Source organism: Pseudorca crassidens, chromosome 1, assembly GCF_039906515.1.
Source record: "Pseudorca crassidens isolate mPseCra1 chromosome 1, mPseCra1.hap1, whole genome shotgun sequence".
Taxonomy (NCBI): domain Eukaryota; kingdom Metazoa; phylum Chordata; class Mammalia; order Artiodactyla; family Delphinidae; genus Pseudorca; species Pseudorca crassidens.
This window is the reverse complement of record NC_090296.1, coordinates 126,964,150-126,989,041: the sequence shown is the minus strand read 5'-3', so window position 1 is coordinate 126,989,041 and position 24,892 is coordinate 126,964,150. Positions and strand designations below refer to the sequence as shown.

General features: G+C 37.0%; 1 protein-coding gene across 1 annotated transcript; it reads right to left on the bottom strand.

Moving 5' to 3' along the window:
- Positions 1-1,618: 1,618 nt before the first annotated feature.
- On the bottom strand, positions 1,619-13,265 carry MKRN3 (makorin ring finger protein 3). The gene has a single exon (XM_067755656.1). It carries the CDS (start codon positions 13,044-13,046, stop codon positions 11,544-11,546), a length of 1,503 nt encoding a protein of 500 aa, XP_067611757.1. The 5' UTR covers positions 13,047-13,265; the 3' UTR covers positions 1,619-11,543.
- Between the last annotated feature and the right edge of the window lie 11,627 nt (positions 13,266-24,892).

Genomic DNA, 24,892 nt, shown 5'->3' with positions numbered 1-24,892 from the left:
AGGACTCCTGGATGGCCTTGCTGAGACTCCACTAGACTACACAGCAGGCCAGGATGATTCCATCCTACCTTCCGCCTCTCTCTCTGTCACCTTCAGTCAGACTTGGTCTGAAGTATCTCCCTGCCTTCCTGGACCTCTCTCCAACTTCTCTCATGGGAACTTACCCAAATAACATCCGTGCACACTTAATTCTGTTTTGGTGTCTGCTTCTCAGAGGACCCAGACTACTACCCCCTGTTAACCATTTGGATGGTATCTTTTTGGAAGGGTTGATGTTGGAAGAAATAAGGAAAGCCACAATGAATGAGTCTGAACCATTGCACCAGGAAGCAAAGAAGCATAGCAAAGAGAACACAAAATCTGAGGAACTGGGCAGAGTCCTGGCAGCAGAACAACTAACCCCTTGTTCAGAGGCAGATGAGATGGAAAGATAAGATCTGGAGTGTCTTTTATTCCCAGCAGTTCAGTGATACTTGTCCTTACCTTTGTGACTTGCCCATCTACAGTGAACATGTGTGTGCTTTTCCCCAAGCAGCTTTTTTGTAGGAGACACCCCCACCCCCACACTGGTACACTCACTCCAGATCAAAGGGTAGGCAGAATGGGAGGGGCCAGTCAACTCAAGTGTTTGGGAATCAGACAAGCCAGATTCAAATCTTGGCTCCACAACTTTCTGGATGTGGTCCTGAGGTGGGCAAATTACTTAACTTCCCCATCATTAGCATTATATTCCATAGATATCAGGAAGAGTACTAGTACACTGGGTGTTATGAAAATCAGATCATGCTTATAGACTCCATTTGCACTTTGCCTACTACATGGTAAAAACTTATTCGTGGTATATATTTTTATAAGAAAGACAGGTCATGCAAAGGTTTCTGGGTCAAGGCTTCTGGCCAGGCATCTTCCTTTTTTATCTGCCATCCATACCATGAGAAATTAATTTTTTAATTTTATGACTATAGGATCCTAAATGTGACAATTAAGTCCATAGTGTTCATTGCTATTTAAATCTAGTTTATCCTTATTTCTTTTTAAATAAGTGACTGATTAAGATGTGTTAAAAATATCTACTAAGCTTGTGGATTCCTGTATTTCCCCTATTGGTTCTTTTGTCTTTGTATTTTCGGAGGCTATGTAATCACATGAATACAAATTTAATTTGCTTTTAACTTCCCGAAGCATTGAAATTTTCTCACCTTTTCTACTAACACCTTTGCCTTAAAATTAACTTTGATATAAATCTAGGAAATCTTTCCTCTGCATTACTTGTGTTTAATTTCCAATATTACAGTTTACTTTCTATTTTTCTTGCTTGTTCTATGTCAATTTTCTCTTCTTTCTTACCTTTTTATAAATTTATTATTTGTATTCTCCTTTTTTCACCTTTTAGCTACTATTTCATTATTTTTTTAAAAAAACATCTCATTGAGAATCAGGAGAATACAGAATATTGAGTATAAAGACCTGTGCATGAGTCACAGACTGAATTATCACATGGCAATAGTAGATAGTACCAAGCCTTATTAGTGAATGTGTGTCTACATCTGTGGGATCCCTGAGAGTCAGCTCTGTTGCCATAGTGACTAGTGATAATAGTCATTGCTGGGTCCTTACAATGAGAGTGTGCTGTATTTGGCTGAAACCGTTTAAACAATTTTTCTCGTGGAGTCTAATCAATCATATCTTTGCATCTTTTCTCCACACAACCCACACTCATAAAGGAACCAAATGTACTAACCACTGACATTCAATTTTCAGGTCTACATTTATTTTATTTTACATACATACCTATATATGTATACATTTTCTCCTGTGTTCATATTTAATTATATATATTTTACACAATGTATGTATATGTATGTATATCTATAGATACATTATTTTTTTTAAAAAAAACTTATATTCTTTCATAAACAAATGATTTCTCAGGAGACTTTTATGTACATATAATCAAACACACCAAATATAACTATATATATAAGCAAAGACACTATATATAATTATTGCTGCCTTTACATACAAGTGATATAATTTCGTAAACTTCTGCACATTTAATTCCTGCTTACCACTATACATTTACAGGTCAGCCCATGCAAATTTCCTTCTGCTTTTTTGTTTGTTCACTTTTTAAATGTGACTTCATAATATTCCACTGTTTGTCTCTGCTATTTTTTAACCAGTTGCCTACTGTTGGATTTTTTAGGCATTTCCAATCTTATACTGTTATAACAAAGGCTGCAATTAACATCCTGGTATTTGAATTATTTCATACATGTAGAATATACATATAAGTCACATTTAAATAAATAGAATGACTGGTCAAGAAGTATGCATATGTAAATTTATGATTTGATAGTATCAAGTTTTCCTCTATGGAAAGTGTACCAATTACACTCCTACAAGCAATATATGAAGGTAACTATTTCCCCAACTGTCACCAGTGTGCTTTCAAATGTTTGCGTATTTGATAAATTGAAAGGAGAAAACTTAAACATTATTATTGGTGATGTTTAACAACTTTTCCTATCTTTAAATCTATTTGCAGTTTGTTTTCTGTGCAAGGTCTCATCATACTTTTATTAATTTCTTCATTATATTGTTTGTCTTTTGTTTTATTGGATCATTTTATAATGTATGGAAATAAGCATCTGCCCTGTTTTATGATTTCCTTTTTTTGGTAGGTTGATACTTTCTTCTGGTCTAGCTCATGTGAAATTTGTTAGGCTCAATTCAAGGTGGTCACATTTGTGAGGTAGTGCAGTGGTGAGAGGATGGGCCTTGGAATCACTTCATCATGGGCATATCTCTTAACCTCCCTACAAGGGGATAACACTATGACTTATCTTAGGATGGCTGGAAGGATTAAATGAGATAATGTATCTTAGAAAAGAAACTGGAACATAGTAAGCTCTGCACAGTTGCTACAGTTATTGTCAAAATTTCCTTTAAGACTTCTGTCAGTCATGTCATAGAAAGGCATTTTTGACTCTAGGACTTTAAAAGAAAAAAATCCTATGTCGTTTCTGTACATTTTTGGTTTCATATTTACATTTGAAACTTTGATGTAAGTAGAATTTACACTGTATATAACGTATGATATTTGGAGCCAATGCATTAGTTTTAAAGGTGACTCCAGAGCTTATCCAACAATTTTTATTTAATAATTCAAGTTATTTTTGTTTTAATATTTTTTCATAAATTCAATTCCTATATGTGTCTGTGTCCATTTCTGGACCTTTTTTATATACGTCTTTGATCTCACAATTAAAGTGCCAATACCTCACTTTTCACACTGCTGGCATATGATACTATGTTTTAGTATCTGGTAGGGTTTAATAGTTACTTATATTTCAATTCTAAAATATTCAAGCTGTACTGTTTTTTTTCCTTCATATGAACTTTCACAGACTTACCTACGTATGTACGCATGTATGTGCTTATTTATTTAAGCTATATATGATCTATTTTTACTTGTCTTAGTCTGTTTGGGCCTGTTGAAATTGAAGAGGTGGCCCTGATTTCTGAATAGGCTTTGGGGTCATCTTCCCCTGTCTTGAAGAACAGAGCATGTTCAGAGCCAAACAGTTCTTATGGTCCTGCCTGTCAAATCCAGGAAGTCTGACAGGCTTCATTCTGTCTCATCTCTGCCCCCTTAGGTTCAAACTGGCATTGTTCCTGCTGGGGCAGCAGGTTAGGCTGGCGATTCACACCCACACTAACCTCATCAACTGGTTGGTTTGCCACACCCCAAGTTTGCTCTTCTGAAGGAGCTTCCTTGTTTTTTGTAATATGAACAGGCTGAGAATTTCCAAAATCTGTATATTGTTTCCCTTTTCCCTATCAATGCTGTCTTCATTTCTGTCTGCTCATATTTTACTATGAACAGTCAGGGGGAACCAAGCTACTCCTTCAACACTTTGGTAACAAATATCTTTGGCTAAATGTCCATTTCACTGCTCACAGGTTTTATTTGCCACTTTATAACAAGGGCTACATTTTCTGTTGTCAGTAACATATTCCTTATTTCTGCCTGAGATCTCATCAGAATGGCTATTACCATCCTTATTTCTACCAATATTCTGTATATGACTTTTTGTGTGTATTCCCTGTATATCTCTGCCTTCCTTTCTGAGCCCTCACCAGTTACTTTTAAAAGCCTCCACAGCAGTATCAATTTTTCTAGCAGGCACCTCAAGACTCTTCCAACCTCTACCTATTACCAGTTCCAAAACGACTTCCACATTTTTAGGTATTTGTTACAGAAGCACCCACTTCTCACTACCCCCCCATTTCTGTCTTTCTCAGTAGAGCCTACTATAGAATACCACGGACTGGGTGGCTTAAACAACAAGCCTTTATTTCTCACAGTTCTGGAGGTTGAAGTCGAGGTACCAGCATGGTTGGGTTCTTGGTGAGGCTCTTTTCCTGGTTTGCAGACGGCCACGTTCTAGCTGTATCTTCATGTTGTGGTGAGAGAGTAACCATCTCTCTTATGTCTCTTCTTATTAAGGCACTAATCCCATTCTCGAGGAATGACCAAATTACCTCATGGTAATCAACCAAATTACCTCCAAATACCACCACATTGGGGATTAGGGGTTCAACATATGAATGGGGGGGCACAAACATTCAATCCAAAGGAGTAATTTATTAGGATTTTGTCAAGTACATAAATGAACTTAAAGAACTGACACATTAATATGATGATTTTTCCTATCAAATTCCATGGTATACATTTTCACTTCAAGTATTAAGAATAATTGCTTATCTTGTTAAAGTGTTTCTTTTCATAGCTTTTTCAGATTTATTGTTACTTATTTCTATAGACTTTAAAGTACTGTTTCCATAGAAAATGTGTCCATTAAATTTTCTATATCTTTATATGTGAAACACATTAATTTTTGTTAGCATCTTACTGAATTTTTTTTAAGTTTTCCAGATAGTTTTGGATTTTCAACACAAAATATTATATTACCTCAGAGAGATAAATTTACATCCTTCTTTGAAAGTTTTGTATGCCTCATTTGTTTTATTTTGCATGCAACTGCACTGGTTATCAAAATAACACTAACTGGCAGTGCAGGGGTGGGGTCTACTTGTTTTTGCCTGATCACAGGAGCTAATTTTATGATTATATTCCTTTGCCTTATTAAAAGAATAAAAATGCTGAAATACTTTTTTTATTCTGGTTTTTACTAATTTTAAATTTTGTATTTTTCATGATAAATCATATTTCATATTATGAAATGATTTTCATAAATAAACCATATTTCAATAAATCACTTAATCATTTGTGTGTAAATGTGCATGTGTACTACACAGTACCATGAAATAATAATTTGGTATAAATTATGCATCATACAATGGAATATCATACAGCCATAAACAGGAAGGAAATCCTGCCATTTGCAACACCATGGATGATCCCTGAGGCATTATGCTATGTGAAATAAATTAGACAGAGAAAGACAAATGCTATATGATCTCATTCATAGGTGGAATCTGAAAAAAAACAAACTCATAGAAAGAGGGAGGAGACTGGTGGCTGCCAAGATAGAGGAGTGGAAGGTGGGGGAAATGGATGACGGTCGTCAAAGGGTACAAATTTCCAGTTATAAGATAAATAGGTTCCGGGGATGTAATGTACAGCATAGTGACTATAGTTAATACTACTGTATTGTATATTTTAAAGTGACTAAAACAGTTGATTTTAAAAGTTCTCACCACACACACACAAAATTGTAACTATGTGAGGTGATGGATATTAACTAAACTTATTGTGGCAATCATTTTGCAATATATACATATATCAAATCATACATTTTACAACTTAAACTTACACAATTTTATGTCAATTATATCTCAGTAAAGCTGAAAAAAATAACAAAACAAAATAAAACCACATAAGTTGTCCTACTTTCCATTTTCCATTTGATAATAATTTCCAAATTGTGTAAAATGGCACTGAAATTATTTGTTCTTTAAAGGTTTATGAAAATCCCTGTTTTTAGGGGAAACTGTATTCTGTGAAATAATTTATTCATGTTAAATGGTAGGTTATATTTTGTGAAGCTACTGTTTAATTAATTACATGTGCCTAGAAAATTATCAATTTCTTTCAAGTTTTGCAATTAATTGGCATCTGATTGAGTAATGTTCTTTCTTATGTTTCTTTAATAGAATCTCTCTTTGTGGTGAACCCCTATTAGGTGAATGTGTGTGCAACTGTGTATGGGCACTTTGTTTCTCTTTTTTCATTTTCTTAAGTTGGATAATGGTTTATCTATTTTATAATTTTTTAAAAAATCAAATCAGTCTTAATATTTAAATTTTCTCTATTATTTATTGTTTTCATCTCCTTTGCTTTCTTTAGTTATATGCTTTTGTGACTGTGCATTTAAAAAATTATAGATGTATACTATATACATGTACACATATACATATATAGTTAACATACCTCATACACCTGTATTGTACATAAAATTATATACATCATGAATTTAGTGTTTTTTCAGATATACAAAGATGCTAAAATCATTATTTCTTTCGATGTATTAAGATAAAAATATTTTCTCATGTTCTACCATCCTGTTACCTGGAATATAACCTACTCTTTCCTGATGTACTCTTCTTCTACCGTGCTATTTTTTTGTTAATTCTTCATTTGAGATTTTTTGACATCAATATTCACAAATGAGATTGGGCTCTAATTAACTTTGTATTGTACTGTATTGGAAACATTTTGATACCAATGTTAGGTGTCATTCATACGTTTTGTAAGTGTCCCCTTTCTTCTCTTCTCTGGAATGGTTTATATATATATCATTGCAATCTATTTCAAGCTTTTAGTAAATTTCTGGGACAAATGTCTTCTGCTCTTCTCTTTTTTGGGCAGTCAGGAACATAAGTACATTCCTGATAACTTTCTTTAATTTTTCATTAGCAATTGGTTTGGTTTGATTTACTTTGTATTTTAGATTGTTGTTTGGAAAATTACTTTGAAAAATTTAAATTCCTATCACATTTCCAAGTGCACTTGCATCAGTGTAACAAGGGTTTATCTCCCATTTCTTTGGTGTCTTCTTTTCTCTGATTACTTCCTACTCATTGTTTCCTATTTTGTTTAATTGCACTTCTACCTTTATTTGTGATTACATTAGTGGTTTATCTGTATATCGATTTTTTTTAAAAAGCAGCTTTTTACATCTGCATTTTATGATCCACTAATTTTTGCTTTAATCTTTCTTAATTCCTTCTGCTTCCCAGTGTGTGTGTGTGTGTGTGTGTGTGTGTGTGTGTCTGAATGTTGTAGTTTCTTTAAAATTTACAGATTTGGATATCTATTTAATTATGTAATTTGTCTTTCTAGATACTATATATTAATATTAAGATTAGTTTTACTCTGAGCACAGATTCAGCACTATCCTATAGATTATGGTATATATAAATTTTCATTACCTTATTCTATCCTTCTGGAAGATTTTGAATTCACTCTTTCATCAAAATTTTTTTGAGAGAGATATTTAAAAGAAGTTTCATGTGGTAGTGGTTTATTTTCTTGTATTGACATCAGAGAATGTTGCCTGTACTACTAATTTCTCAATTTGAAAGTTCCACTGTGATCTAATACATAGTCAATTATTTTTTGTTAGTGATCAACACTGGAAAATGTGATATGCTATAATTTTTAATGGCAAAATTCTGACATGTATTAATTTATTTCTTTGCACTAGTGTTGGGTTATTTTCCAAACATCCCTTTTCCATCCCCACCCAAACTTCATTCCACACTTAGGCTGTAGTTTAGCATTTGCTGTGGAAACAGAAACCACACCCCCGTGATGTTCACAAAAGTGAAAAATGGAACACCATATAGACATAATTATGAACTGGAAATCTCTGCCTTTAAGTCACTGATATTCAGTAAACGGATTTAGTGAAGGAGTACTAGGTAAATTTTTAGCATATTTGTAAGTCTTTACATCCACCGAATTTAGATACATGAAGAATAAGAAAATCAGATTTGCTTCACCCAGGCATTCTTTGTCTGGTTAGAATGACACTCTATATACGGCACAAGCCCCAGGGTCTGAATACATGAGTCTCCTGGAGGAGGGGCAGCATACATTCTGAATCACTCACAGAGCAAAGCTTTGTATGGCAAGGGCTCCTTTGTTCCTGACTGCAGCGGGGGTGGCTCAGCTGTCCTTATGGGCAGGCCCTTCGGACACTTCACCCAGCTTTGGATGTACTGACATCCCTGTTATTCGATCTCTCTCTGAATGAGCTGATGAGGGAAAAGGGAATCCCATTTTTTAAAAATATCATCTTACTTATTTTCCTCATGTAGGCATCTGTCACAAATAATATGATTTTTTTTTCTTGTTTGTTATATTTTCAGGAATTGAATAGCACATTTTTAGTTTTAACTGACTTTTGCCAAAAAAAATTGCTTGGTCTTTTTGAAATTATGAACATAAAGGTAATGTTCCTACTTCCTAAGAAAATAATCATAAAATAATAATGTTACCTTAACACAAGTTCCAAAGTTTCCCAAAGAGAAAAACTTGGTGGAGTTTTAATTCTTGTGCAAGCTTTTCTCAGTTTTACAAACACACATAAATACCACTTTTATACATGCTGTTTTAAAAATACCACCTATGTTTCAAGCTTTGTCCAGGTTATATTTGATCCTCACAACAACCCTGCAAAATAGGTGGTGTTATACCCATTTCTCATATAAAGAAACTGAGGTATAGGAAACTTAAATAACTTGCTCCTGACTGCAGGGCTGGTAAGAAGCAGAGTTGGGATTCTAGTCATCCTTTGTCTGTCTCCCAAACCATTTTATCTTCTATACACCCTTGTCACACACTATCTCCCGATCTTTATTATGATTGTTTGGTTCAAGATACTATTTGAATAGAAATGTGATATTTCACAACATTAGGTAGTGCATATTAGGACAAACTTTTCAAAGCTTTCTGTGCTTGGTTTAAAATGCCGTCCTTGACAGCATCGCCACCACTCAGTGCTCATGTTTTGAGCCTCTGGTGTCAGTGTGGTCTTTGAGAGTGCCCCATCTGGTCCTATTCTTTGGTTGTTTGGTTATCTAAGCCCCCTTTCCCCTGCATGACTAGGGAAGCCTGGGGGTAGAAATATGTTTGGATTTCATTTGGATTCACTCACCCTACATGCCAGCAACAGCCAGACATCCAGGGCCTCTTGACTGATGAATTATTTGGATATCAAGAATCTAGAGGGGAAGGACCCCAGTGAAACAGGCTGATACTTACCCACAGAATCAGGAATCATGTAAGAAGGGAGAGGCAGTGTACCAATATGGGCAGCTGAGGCACATTCTGAGCAGTGGACTAAGAAATACTGAGTCTGGCAGCCCACAGATAAAGTGCCAGGGCTCCCACACTCTGTAGCTTATTTATGCCCATCTCTGTCCCACCCAGCTGAACCTCCATATGTAAATATTGCACATGTGTTTCCAGTACCTATATTCAGTGGGTCCACCTGCTCTCAGTTATACACGTGGGGCAAGGGGCAGCATGCTGCCAATGCTCTGGAAATATACTACCTGAGGTCCATTCGCTGTTCCACTAGTTCATGCCTACGGGTCAGGGCTATATGGGCAAGTCATTTAACCCCTCTATCTTATTTATCTCATCATGACGGCGCTAAAAATTATAGCAAGTACCTCATAAGGTGGTCTTGAGAATTAAATCAGTGTTTTGAAGAGTATAAATGCTGTAAATGCACCCTGTCTTTGTTGCACAGTCAGGGAAGTCGTATCTCCTGTGACTTATGCCCCTAGGATACTTTCAGCTATCTTAGCCAGGAGGAGAGCTTTCTGCAGTTGATATACAGCATTTTATACAGGTCAATTAGGTAAACTATTAAAATTGTGCTATTCAACTCACATTCTTTCTTTCTTTGCTTGTTCAGTTACTGAGAAGAGGTATTCAAATTGTCTACCAAGATTCTGTAGTTTTCTTATCAATTATTTATTTGTATATCTAATCTTATGGTACCAAACTTAAAATTGGAATAGTTTTATCTTCCTGGTAAATTATAACTTCATGTTTATATATCGTCTTTATTTATCTCCAGCCATGTATTTATCCTTAATGTGAACTCCATCTGTGCTCAAAAGTCACAGCACCTCTGATTAATTTTTCATCCTTTACTTATAATGTTTCTGTATTCTTCTATTGTAGGTGTGTATTTTAAACAGCATATAGTTTCATTTTAATTTTAATCAAGTCTGCTAATCTTTGAGTTTTAGTTTTTAAAACAATTCCATTTAATATAATTACGGTGTATTTGTGTTTTAAACTTTCCAAATCACTATTGCATTTAGCTTTTGTCACTTTCTATATTTCATTTATTATCTTTCTATTCTTGCATTCTGACTGATTTCAAAAGGTTTATTGTTCTTTATCTTTTAAAATCTTGTCACTTTTATGTTGAAAACTTTTGTCAAAAGCCCCTTCTTTGGAATGTCTAGAGATGACACAAAATATTGAACACAAAGAACTGTGTATCTGAGTCCAGGACTGTGCTGTTATAAAGATCAATGAGATGGTGGCTGAACTGCACGGGAATTCACATTTCTGTACTAATAACAGCAATGAGCTATTAATGCCATCACAGGAATTACGAATGTCGTATTTTGTAAATGTCTACCACATTTGGATACAGCCACTCAAATAGCTGTTTTCATTAGATGCTAATCACTGAAGCTGTGAAAGGGACAGAATGATTATTCATGTACCTCACACTCACACAACACCAAATCCTATCAGCCTTTGACCTTCAGCTTCCAGCTCTGTATTTATTTTATTAAATAAACATTATATTATGGTATACACCTTTTAAATATATTTTCAAATACATAACTTTCATACACATTAATATGCATATGTATGTATATATAGAATTCTTAAATATATACTTCCAAATATAAATAATTTCACATCAAGCTAAACAGGATAAAAACATGTAAACATATGCACCTGGTTCTGGTCAAGTAAAACACAAAACCACAAGGTAACCACAAGTTAAAGAGTGCACTTGAAGGGGAACAGGGGAAGGAACAGACGTGTAAACAACAGAGATGCTGAAGCTGCACCACAAAGCCCCACGAGGGTCCATTTCTTAAGACTGAAGTAGCAAAAAGCTCCTTGTTCAGTTAAGACTTCTCCTTTCACCCTGTCACATTTATTCTTGAGGGGCTTCAAAATGAGTGTGGAAATTCTGTAAACACTAGACTAGAACTGAGTCAATCCTGTTGAAAACAGAGATGACAAAGTAAACCATAAACTGACAGTCATATTAATTTCTCCAAACAGTAACTTTAAGGACGTTTTGTTACTTTTTAACACAGTGAAACACCATAATCCTGGGGAGCAAGAAATGGGAATGGGCAAGGAAACAGTGATGGATGCTCTATACAAATGGTTTCAGCAGCCCCTGTAAGTGACAGATGTGTCTATAAACAAAACACAGGCAAGAGCAGATGACAGAGCTTCAGCACACCAGACAACATGCCACAGCATAATGCCACAGATTCAAATTGAAATATTCTTCCAGCTCACAATGACGCAAATCCCATAGGGCCTCTGTGAAGGGGAGCTCACTAGCTCCCAGTGAAAGAAAACACTTACACAACAGATTGGCCAGCCAAAGCATGACAAGCTCTTTTTTACTGCTTTTAAAGGGCATGCTGCCCTCTCCCACCTGCAGAGGCTCGAAACGTTGACCGCGGCCAGTACCGGACGCCTCAGCACCCTGCCTCTGAGGCTCCTCTCCCTGGCCCTCAGGAAACGCATGTCTGTAAAAACAGTTCTCTCCAAATGGGCAGACCCTGCCTCGAGCAAAATACCTGCAGGTCTTGTGGCTCATTGCCTCCAAGTACTGCTGAATAAGTTTCTGCTTCTCTTCCTCCTCCTCCACCCAGAATTCACTGGGAATGACAAAGGTGGAGATGACCCTGCACTGCGGGCAGGACTTGACGACCCTGCTCCCAAACTGTCTGGCACTCCTCCACCTGCGGATACACTTAAGACAGTAGGTGTGGTTGCAGCTGGAGAGAATGCCAAAGCGGCAATCATTCAGGTTGGCTTTCTCATAGACAACCTCCATGCAGATGCCACACACTTTGTCCGCACTGCGCTGCACAGCAAACGAGAGCTCCATATTCTTCTCGTGTGCTTCAATGCAGGCCTTTACATGGTCTGCCCTCTGGGCACCGTCCACAGGGTGCAAGACCTGCAGCCCACACATATCACATATATCTCCGTGGAGATAGATACAACTCTGCCCACGAAAGCACTGCCCCACGATAGCATCGCGGCAAAGCTGCTTCCCCATGCCCAAGGTAATCTGCTCCCTCTCAGTCACCGAGCTCTGCAGAGGAGCCTCGGAGACAGAAGGGGCCAGGCGGCCCCGGTAGGGTTGCCCCGGAACAAACTCAAAGGCACCCTCCCAGCCTTCTGCACCTGCTCCTCCGGCAGCTTCAAGGCCTGCATTGTCTGTCTTAGCTTCAAAGAAACCCCTTTCAGCAGCCGAGCCAATCAGAGGCAAGGAGCGTGAGGCCGCAGCAGGGGGGGCTTCCGCCACTTCCTGAGGCAGGGGCTCCATTTGCGCAGCCGTGCTGGGGCCACTGTCTGCAGAGGCCTGGGGCAACAAACCGTGGCCTTCGCTGGCCACCTGCCGGCCCGAGAGGTCGTGGGAGTATCGGCAGTTCTCCCCCTCCTTGCACAGCCCATGCAGATAATACCTGCAGACGACTTGCTTTGTCCAGCTGCCGCTGCTCCGGCCTTGCAGCCATCTGGGCCTAGCCCCTCCCCATGAGGCCTGGGCGGGCCTCAGACGTGACGGGCGGAAGGGGGCCGGGCCTGGAGCCGAAGACCACCGGGAGGCTGGGCGCACCGGGACGGTGGGCCGGGGGACGCCCTCCCCCGCTGCCTCGGCACCCCCAGAGGCCCCAGCTGCCTCGTGGGGCCCTGTGGGAGCTGCAGGCTCTTCCATGGCAGATTCCTGTCCCCCAGATGGTGCCGGAACTTCCCTGGTATCTCTTCCTTTCGGGCTTGAGGCCCGGAGGCCGCCAGCCAGCTCCTGGGCTCCTCCCTAGAAGATGTGCATCTTTTTTCCCTCTCCCCCGCTCCCTGCTTCCTGTGTCTGTGTTCCTACTTCCTTCTCTGGGCAGGCGCGGCGGACACTTCCTGTGCGGGCAACGTCAGTCGTCCACCGGGTCGGCGCGGGGTCGGTCCGGCAGGAATGGTGACCGGCTTCCTCCTGTGTTCGCAGCCGGCATCGCGGCCCGCTCTCCGCTCCGGCGCTGTCCCTGCTCTGCTGCGCTAGGCCTCTCGCCGTTCCGCGGCTCTTCTGAGCGAAGGAAGCACAGCCGTTTGAGGTTTTTAATGTAATCTGTTCCAGTGTTCTTTCATACGCATTGATTTGGTTGCTTTTTCATAATGTCTATTGAAAGCATCATAATCCTCGCGTTTTTTTATTGCTCCCGTGTAAAATTCATCTTATTTCTGAACCATCTCACACATTTTATAAAGGCTTTGTCTGTTCACTCCGTTTTATGTCTGTGGGTCTTATTTTTTAAATTATTTTTATTTCTGGGTTTCTTGACTGTCACTGCTGGAAGCCTTATTTATTTAGTTGTGTTGACAAGACCTGATTCCTTCTGCTCTTTGTTTTCTGGAAATTCTTACGGGCTTAGGTTGGAAAGGCTTTTCGCCAGTGAGGCATGAGCAGGGTTCTGATCTGAGGCCACTTTAGCGCCTTTCAGCTCTTAGGTTATTGTGGATTGCAGGGCTCCCCTCCCACTGTGCAGAAGCTGCAGACTTCATTGGTCCTGATGCTGGCCTAATAAGCCACTGTCCCCTTTGGCTTTTATTTTCTCTTTCTGGTTAACTCACAGTGGCTCTTTGTTTCCCTTTCTTTCTTTCACCCAGTTTTGTACGGTATTGTGCTGGGTCAGCCTTTCATAGTATATTCTCTACCCTTCTGCCCATGAGTGGTGCTTTTTAATTTCCACGCCTGAGCTGTCATTTTGCAGATATATGTTAATAGATTAGTAAAAAAAAAATTATTTTCCTAAATATAAGAGTACTTATGGATGTATACTGAATTTTGTCATGTAGTTTTCTGCATTTCTTAAGAGCTGATCACGTTATTTTCTCTTTATTGTGTTATTGCGGTTATTTGCACTGACAGATTTTTCAAATGTTTAACTTACCATTTTTTTCCAAGAATAAAGCTTTCTGGTATGATTTATTATCATTTTATATATTATTGGATTCTGTTTGCTTAAACAAGTTTCGTAGAGGGAATTTTATGGGCCAAATTTATATTTTAAAATGGAAGAAAGTATGAATATAGCAGAGAAATTACATTGAAGTAAATAATAGAGATAAGAAATTAAAGAAAAACAAACATGAAGTAGGGGGAATTAATCAAAATCCTTTGAAAGGATTATTGAACCTGATAAATTTCTCGTGAAATTTATCAAGAAAAAATGAAGAAGGCTCAAATAACCAAGATCAGAAATTTAAAAAGTAGTATCACTACATTAATAACAGATATTAAAAATCATGTGAGGATATCAGATACAAGGTTAGGCCATTAAATTTGAAAATCTGTGTGAAATGGTCATATTTCTAGAAACATTTATTAATAAAAATGACAGGACCAGAAATAAAGAACGTAAGTATTGATCTGTTAGATAAATTAAATCTGTAATTAAAAATAATTCCATAAATGAAAGCTTTTAAGGTTTTCCATCTGAAATAAATAGAAAGACAAAACGGTCTATATGTGTTATTGCAAGTCCTAGCCAGTACAATAGGCAAACAAAGAAATAGAAGATGTTAGAATTGCAAAGGAATTATTAATGGAAGACAGCAGAAAATTAAGAATAATTTACTGATAAACTATTAGACTTAAACACATTTAGCAAGGACAATGAATGGTATTGCAATACACAATCATTTGTATTTATATTTATATGTATATATTCATGTATACAATCAATGATACATAGACATTTAGAATTCATAACATTTATAACATTAAAAGTTAACTATCCTGGGAATTAAAGTTCTAAAACATTAAAATCATTTTATTTCTGAAAACCTAAAGAAATTGAGGTTTATTCTGATCATGCAGTAGAAGGCTCAGTATTTTCAGAAGGTAAACTTTTCCTCATTAGATAAATCATGCGAGAATGTTGCTGTTTTCCACTGCAAATCTAGGAAATCTTGGTGATGTTATGTTTTCCTCCTTTATATTGAGTTTTGTATTTTGGATGCCAACTCTTTCAAAGTTTGGCTCACTTGCATTCTTTTTTCTCCTCTAAATTCATTGGTTAATGAATATTCCTTTGACAGCCCCCCAAATTTTTACAGAAAATGGCTTGAAACAGATATTGGGCTTATATACCAGGCTCTCCACAAATTCACAAACATAAAAATCCTGAATATAAATCTATTATTTGTTTAATGGTAGTATGTTCTCAGCACCATGTCTAAATTAATTTGATTGACGTTTTACAGACCAGCACCACCAGATAGGATGTTCCATGATGATTTTTTATGTGTTGTTCTGCACAGTAGTCATTAGCTCACATGGCTCTTGAGCACTTGAAATGTGGCTGAGTAGTAGCTACTGTTGGACAGCAAAATTCCAGATAGTATCTGACCATCTTTCTCCTCAAACATGAAGAAATGGAGAAAAATAATATTTTCTAACCTACCCAGCTATGCAGCTGGCGTGGGACAGTATTTGCTTTCAGATCCCCGCCTGTGTGGCTCCCAATCATGTTTGTGTCCTGCCATCTCACAGTGAAGCACATCTCGTTTTACAATGACATATTCCGTGCTCACTATTAGAAACTAAAATTGTACCCCATGATTTTAAATATCATCTGAGATTGAATAACTGGAAATATTAGGCAATGCATCTTGAGAGAAATAATCAAATATTTTCCATCCCAGTCAAATCTCTATCCTCAGAGAATTTTCTCTGACCATCATACTTCAAAATCTTATCCTGATTTTTTTAAAATGTGAGCACTGATGTTGCTTTCACACAGTCTCTGAGAATACACATCTGATCCTGCTCCAGTTATTTGGCTCAGCTGAGCCCTCTTTTCCCAAAAAACCACTGAGGGCCTCCAGGTCTGGGACCCGGCTGAGACCAATTTGTGTACACAGTGGTGTGCAGGGCAGCAGGAGATCTCCTGGATGGTCAGCATTGGGGTGTCCAAGTGGAACAAAGGGAAGTAGTGTTCCACCTGAGCAGGCTGGGCTGAGAACCTGGTTACCAGGGAACAGATGACAAGGGGGAGGTGGCTGACAGAGCTGAGACACAGTCCAGGCAGTGTAACAGAAGCCTGACAGGCAGGAGACTAGTTATGAGGTGGACTATGGCCATGGGTGGAAAAGAACCAGAGATGCCCCCAGTCTTTTATTCTAAACATCTCAGGCCTGCTGGGCCCAGCCCCAAGTGGCTCATGTGTCCATATTTAAAGGAGACACATTTGTCTCCAAGCAGTTTCCTCCAGCACACACACCTACTTCAGGTCTGACATTTAGACATTACTGGGGGGGATGGAGGGCGAATTAAAAGCAATTGTCTAGAATAAGGCATCAGGGGTTCAAATCCAGGATGCACTGCTCTCTGAGGAATTCATCTTGGGCAAATTAATCACTCTTTTATCTCATCTGGCAAACAACAAGAGCCACCACCAATAATAAGAGCAATCAACTCACAGGTTTGTTGCAATAAATGAAATAATTATTATAAAATTATTGGAACAGTGCCTGTTACAAGGACAATATTTGAGATAAAATTCTTTTGTATTTTAGAATCACTGTGACTAGAGTGACCGTGTCAAGCTCCATTTTCTGCTGTCTGGATACAGCAGTAATATGTCTATAGGATCCCTGCAAGTTCCTGGCACATAAGAGATAGGGAATAAGTACGTATTTTCTTATACTGATGGACAAACTGATTTTTATTTGAAATTTACAGAGGCATTTTTCTCCAACTCCAGTTCAGAAGTCCAAACTCACCAAATTCCATACATTAATTATGTGCAGTTTTTTGTATATCAATTATACCTCAAGAAAGCTGTAAATAACTTAAAACCAGGCACAATTAAATATATTATCACAAAAAGAAGTTCAGTTTTAGGTACCTTTGTGCAGCACTTTTTGTCCCCACATCATTTGTAATTGCATGGGTGTCTGCATGGGACAGGAGTCCTCTAGGCTTATCCTAGGAGAGGGTAGACTGTTTTGAAAAATCTAGTCACCATGAGTGAACAACTTGATAAAAAGAAATATACTCAAAGATGTCTTTCTAATTCCATATTTTAATATGGACATAAAAAGGTATAAATTATCTTAAAGCCATTCAAATACAGTATCACAAAACTCTGATTATGAAAATTACACTGAGCTATCTATATTGTAATCAAACACAGAAAATTTCAAGAAATATTCTGAAAGCTTTTCTATAAGTGCCAAGAATTAAGCTATGTGTATACTGTAGTGTGGTTAACAGAATTTATTCATATTCATTTATTTTACAGACCTAAAACATACTTAAATTTTAATTTCTAGCCATAACCCAGATTAAATAGTTTTTATAAGGCTGATAGCTCCATGCAGAACCATGATAGAAACTGGATAAATATGAAAAGTAAATGCTTGAAAGACTTAGAAAATAGCTAATATGGTGAGAGTTCAAGAGGCATTAAATAACCTAAATCACCTATGAGTTATAGAAGAAATCACAAAGAAAATGAAAAATACTTCAAATGACAACGAAAATATGACTTATGAAAACACTTAGGATACACCTACAGCCATGCATAGAGGCACAATGTATAGCCTTAAATATATTCATAAGGAAGGAAGAAACTTTGCTTCCAGGTGGTAGGAAAAGAAAGATGAACAGAGATGGGAGGGGAATGTCATGTGATGACGCTGGAGTCCTACTGCCTCTTCCCCTTTAGAAGAGGACATAGATGCTATGCCAGGTGTACACTCAGACCTGAATGCTGTGGCCACAGGGAAAAAAGGACAGAATCTGAATCTTCGTTCCTTGAAGAAGGAGTGATTTTTATATTTTAAAACATAAAAATACTCATAGTTTTCCATGTTATTTGCCCTGTTTCTTTCCTCCTCCAAAACATTTAGGCAATTATTAAAGAGAATTGTGAACAATCACGCACGACTGACCAGACAAATGTTGGTTTCCCACAAGAACATTATAAAGTGCATTATTATTTATGGCTACTAGAGGACGTGGATGTAATTGATTGAATAAGCAAAGGGGGGGGAAAATCCAGTAAAGTGATAGATTGTGATACGCTATTAATACTGCTGATCTAACTGTGTATAAAAACACTACATTCACCAAATATAGTCCGTGAAAATTGCACACCAGACATTTGTTACAATTTACATATTGGGCCTATAGATGTCTAATAATTTCAAAGGATTGAAATAATTCAGAGTATATTCTCCGACCCCAGATTGAAATTGAGCCAGAGATCAATAAAAAAAATTAGAAAAATAATTTATAGGTCGGGATATTAATAATTATATTTCTAAATCACCCACAGGTCAATGAAAAAATCACAAAAGCAATCAGAAAATATTATGCTTTGATTAATAATGAGTTTGCTTATATAAAAGTTTGTGCGCTGGGTGGAAAGCAATGCTTGCAGAAAATTTTGTAGCTTGAAATGAATATATTAGAAAGTGAGAAAGTAATATTATTTCTGATACAATCACTAAATTCGGGTAATTACAAATGTACATTACATTACAAAATTGACAACAAATTTAGCCAAAAGAATATATGTGGAAGGAAATAACAAAAACAAGAACAGAAATTAATAAAAGAAAGCAAATATATAACAAGTAGAATAGCCAGAGGCTCGTTCTTTAATAGGATTAATAATTCAGATAAACCTCTAGTATGTTTCACTGAAAAAATAAAATGGAGATTTCTCAACTAACCAATATCAAGAATGAAAAATGTACCATGAACAGCATTAGGCCATTCAATATAAAAATGTAGTTGAAATGTTTAACTTCCTAGAAAATACAAATTATCATAAATAAAATGGAAGTAAATGGGAAATATAAATAGCCTTCTAGCTTTTAAAAGAAATTAATTATAAATAAACACCTTCTTAAAAAGAAAACTCCAGGCGCAGATAGATTCACAATAAATTCTATGAAGTATGTAAGAAGGATCATTACAGACACACGGTGCTCATAAACGTTGATGCAAATTTCAGGAAAATTGAAAAATGAAGTCCAATGATCTATAAAAGGGTTATACATAACAAAACCAAAAAGGGTTTGTTCTCATAATGTAAGGTAATATCAATATTTGAAAATCAATTGAAAAACAACAAGCTTATGCATGTAGAAAACAGATTAGTGGTTGCCAGAGGCAGGGATGGGGCTGAGTGAAATGGGTGAAAGTGGCCAAAAGGTACAAACTTCCAGTTCTAAAATAAATAAGTCCTGGGGATGTAATGTACAGCGTGGTGACTATAGCTAATAATACTGTATTGTGTATTGAAAGTCACTTAGAGAGTAGATCTTAAAAGTTCTCATCACAAGAAAAACATTGTAACTGTGTGGTGATGGATGTTGTAACTAGACTCATAGTGGTGATCATTTCACAACATATACAAATATCAAATCATTTGATTGTACACCTGTAACTAATATAATGGTTTAAGTTGTGCATATATCAATAAAAAATAAATAAAATGAAAGAGCTGATTTATACGCACACACAACACACACACAAACACACAAGGGTGTTTCTCAGAACACTAATTGTAAGCTGCATTCAAAAGTGTTTTATGAGTGAAATAAATTTATACCCATTCTGTTAAGCACATAGAGAAGTTTTTAAGAACACTTGTAATAAAGATGTTTCTAAGATGCTGCTTGCAAGCTGCACTGAGAACAGTGTTATATCAGTGAATGGAAGTTACAACCATTCTGAAATTCATTCAGAGAAGTGTTTGAGAATACTTGTAGTTAAGACATTTCTAAGATTCCTCTTGTGAGATGCGTTGAGAACAGCGCCATACCAGTGAGTGGAAGTTATATCCGTCTGTAATACATGCAAAGAAGTGTTTAAGAGCACTTGAAATAAAGATATTTCTAGGAATGATGAAAACAAACAAAATCAGTCAGTGTAAACAACAACATTAAAATATTAAAGGAGAAAAATAAAGTAATAAACTCTCAAAAACCCAGATTTTTATGTTTAAACAATATGCATTTATGATAAAGCTCTTGGGACACTAGGAATAGAAAAGAATTTCCCTGACTGATTAAAGAGATCCTCTTTAAGAACTCTAGATAAAAGTCATATTGATTTATATAAATGTTGAAATGTACAAAGATTTCCCTCTGACACCAAGAATGAGGCCACAATGCCATCAACCAACATTTATATTTAAATTTTTACTTAAGGTCTTAGCTACTGTAATAAGGCAAGTAAAGAAATACAAGTTATTATAATTGGAAATGAGTTATTAACAGAAGGACAGTGGAAAATCCAGAAGAATCTACAGTTGAACTACTTGAAGTAATAAATTTAGCAAAGCCATTGAGAAGAAATCAGTATATAAAAACCAATTGTTGGGCTTTCCTGGTGGCGCAGTGGTTGAGAGTACACCTGCCGTTGCAGGGGACACGGGTTCGTGCCCCGGCCCTGGAGGATCCCACGTGCCATGGAGTGGCTGGGCCCGTGAGTTATGGCCACTGGTCCTGCGCCTCTGGAGCCTGTGCTCCGCAGCAGGAGAGACCACAACAGTGAGAGGCCTGCATACTGCAAAAAAAAAAAAAAAATGAGTCTGTGTGTATAACTTGAAAGGGTCAGAGGAAATGCATATGCAAATGCTAATAACCAAATATAATTAGGCAACCTTGAAGGAGAAAAAAAAGAAGAATTGCTTTTACCAGACATCAAAATGCATTTCAAGGCTAACTGTGATTAAAAGAGTGGATGCTGGTACAATCATAGAGGGAAAACTGAATAAAACAGAGAGTTCAGAAATAGACCCCCACACAAGGACGTTTAATTCTTAACAAGTGTGGAACTTCAGAGTATTGAAGACAGTTTTTTCCATAAATGGTATTGAGTCAACTGAATAAATAACTTAAAAAAAGAAACTTGATCCCTGTCTCATAATATGCATACAACATTATCTCAAGAGAAATATAGATATGAACCTGAAATATAAAACAATAAAGATTTTAGGAGAAAGCTAACATTATCCCAAGAAATAACAACAAGAGTCTTGGTTTCTTGTTTTAAACACGAACATGAGATTCTCATATGCAGGGTACTGTAGTATTATTAATATATCTTCACATACTAGGTAGAGATGAGCTGTTATTTTTCTACTGTAGTATTCTGCTTGCGCTGCTGCAGAAAAATACTGCAGATTGCTTAAACAGCAGACACTGTCTCACAGTTCTGGAAGCTGGGAACTCGAAGAAAAGATGCTGATTGCTTTGGTTTCTGGTGAAACCCTCACCCTGGCTTGCAGACAGCTATTTTGGTGCTGTCTTCACATGGCAAACAGAGAGACAGTGAGCTGTCTTGTGTCTTCTCTTAAAGGACATTAATCCTATTGGATCAGGACCCGCCCTATGACTTCATTTAACCCTAATTACCTCCTTACAGATCCTATCTTCAAATATAGTTACACTGCATCTATACTCATTAAAGATATTATCCTGTAATTTTCTTATTTTGGGTAGTATCTTTGTCTGGTTTTGGTATCAGGGTGATGGTGGCTTCATAGAGTGACTTTGGGAATATTCCCTCCTCTTCAATCTTTTGGAGTAGTTTGAGAAAGATAGATATAAGCTCTTTTTGTATGTTTTGTAGAAATCCCCAGTCAAGCCATAGGGTTCTGGACTTTTGTTTGCAGGGAGGTTGTTGTTGTTTTTTCCTGCGGTGTTTGCATAAGCTGTTAGATACATTTATTTTCAATATGCATCTTTTGTTATCTGACTTTGTAGTTATTTCTTTAGACATGAGTAATGCATAACACTAAATAGATAATAAACTATCGTATAGTTGGTATCTGTGTTTCATTCCAGTTTACCTGGTATAGTCTATACATAGTCAGAGTTCAATAAACATTTTTTTAACATAGATGCAAGGAGAGCATCAATCAAAAGTCCATCAGAGAACAGAGAGACATGCTAAATCACCCTTTGTGAGAAGAATAACCACTGGGAATTGGAATATCAGCTTTACCTCTAAGCAGGTTTAGGCTGTAAAGAAGCACTTTCTTATATATGAGACACTCAAGGGTACTCTCATTGAGGGATTATGTGTGGGAGAATCTGCCTTCCTGCAAAGGTCTCAAATGAGGAAATCTGTTTCTTTACCTGCTCATTGAAAACAATAATGGAATCCTCTGAGAATTTATAATCATTGGACTGATTATTCTTGCTGATTCTGCTGGTGTATTTTCTTGGAAGAAAAAATTCCCAGCCCCCAAAATTACTGTGATTAAAGGTTGGTATTGTCCTTTGGTGCCTGGAAGATACAAATAAAAATTTGTTCCAGATTCATTGTCCTTTATCCATTCCCCTCAGCATTACCAGAGGTTTAATTTAGCCAAATATGAGCCAGCACTCAGGTCATCAGAAACAGAGAGATAAGGCAGATTTTCTGTAATGACTTTAATAAAGTTTTTTTTTGAATTTTTTTATTGAGGTATAGTTGCTTTACAATGATGTGTTAGTTTCTACTGTACAGAGAAGTGGAGCTCCCTGTGCTACACAGTAGGATCTTATTAGTTACCCACTTTATACATATTAGTGTATATATGTCTATTCCAATCTCCCCATTCATCACACACACCCCCACAACTTTTCCCCCTTGGTGTCCATACGTTTGTTCTCTACATCTGTGTCTCTATTTCTGCCTTGCAAACTGGTTCATCTGTACCATTTTTCTAGATTCCACATATATGCGTTAATATACGATATTTGTTTTTCTCTTTCTGATTTACTTCACTCTGTATGACAGTCTCTAGGTCCATCCATGTCTCTACAAATGACCCAATGTCGTTCCTTTTTATGGCTGAGTAATATTCCATTGCATATATGTGCCACATCTTCTTTATTCATTTGTCTGTCGATGGGCATTTAGGTTGCTTCCATGACCTGGCTATTGTAAATAGTGCTGCAAAGAACATTGGTGTGCATGTGTCTTTTTTTTTCTAAAGAAAAAGTTTATTCTCTCTTCCTCTCTGCAGGTGTCTTTTTGAATTATGGTTTTCTCTGGGTATATGCCCAGTAGTGGGATTGTTGGGTCATATGGTAGTCCTATTTTTGTTTTTTCAGGACCCATACTGTTCTCCATAGTGGCTGTACAATTTACATTCTCACCAACAGGGCAAGCTGGTTCCCTTTTCTCCACACCCTCTCCAGAATTTATTGTTTGTAGATTTTCTGATGATGCCCATTCTAACCAGTGTGAGGTGATAACTCTTGGTAGTTTTGATTAGCATTTCGCTAATAATTAGTGATGTTGAGCATCTTTTCATCTGCCTCTTGGCCATCTGTATGACTTCTTTGGAGAAATGTCTAGTTAGGTCTTCTGCCCATTTTTGGATTAGGCTGTTTTTGTTTTTGATATTGAGCTGTATGAGCTGTTTGTATATTTTGGAGATTAATCCTTGTCAGTTACTTTGTTTGCAAATATTTTCTCCCATTCTGAGTGTTGTCTTTTTGTCTTTTTTATAGTTTCCTTTCTTTGCTGTGAGAAAGCCTTTAAGTTTCATTAAGTCCCATTTGTTTATTTTTGTTTTTATTTCCATTACTCTAGGAGGTGAGTCAAAAAGGATCTTGCTGTGATTTATGTCAAAGAGTGTTTTGCCTATGTTTTCTTCTAAGAGTTTTATACTGTCCGGTCTTGCATTTAGGTCTTTAATCCATTTTGAGGTTATTTTTGTGTATGGTGTTAGGGAGTGCTCTAATTTCATTCCTTTAAATGTAGCTGTCCAGTTTTACCAGCACCGTTTATTGAAGAGGCTGTCTTTTCTCCATTGTATATCCTTGTCTCCTTTGTCATAGATTAGTTGACCATACGTATGTGGGTTTATCTCTGGGTTTTCTATACTGTTCTACTGATCTATATTTCTGGGGTTTTTGCCAGTACCATATTGTCTTGATTACTGTAGCTTTGTAGTATAGTGTGAAGTCAGGTAGCCTGATTCCTCCAGCTCCATTTTTCTTTCTCAAGATTGCTTTGGGTATTCAGGGGCTTTTCTGTTTCCATACAAATTGTAAAAATATTTTGTTCCAATTCTGTGGAAAATGCCATTGGTAATTTGATAGGGATTGCAATGAATCTGTAGATTGCTTTGGGTAGTATAGTCATTTTCACAATATTGATTCTTCCAGTCTGAGAACAAGGTATATCTCTCCATCTGTTTGTGTCATCTTTGATTTCTTTCATCAGTGCCTTATAGTTTTCTGTATACAGGACTTTTGCCTCCTTAGGTAGGTTTATTCCTAGGTATTTTATTCTTTCTGTTGCAATGGTAAGTCAGAGTGTTTCCTTAATTTTTCTTTCAGATTTTTCGTTGTTAGTGTATAGGAATGCAAGAGATTTCTGTGCATTAATTTTGTATCCTGCTACTTTACCAAATTCATTGATTAGCTCTAGTAGTTTTCTGGTGGCATCTTTAGGATTCTCTATGTATAGTATCATGTCATCTACAAACAGTGACAGTTTTACTTCTTCTTTTCTAATTTGTATTCCTTTTATTTATTTCTCTTTTCTAA

Bases quoted from the DNA above. Each gene is read 5' to 3' on its own strand.
- MKRN3 (XM_067755656.1), bottom strand. From the start codon at position 13,046: ATGGAAGAGCCTGCAGCTCCCACAGGGCCCCACGAGGCAGCTGGGGCC.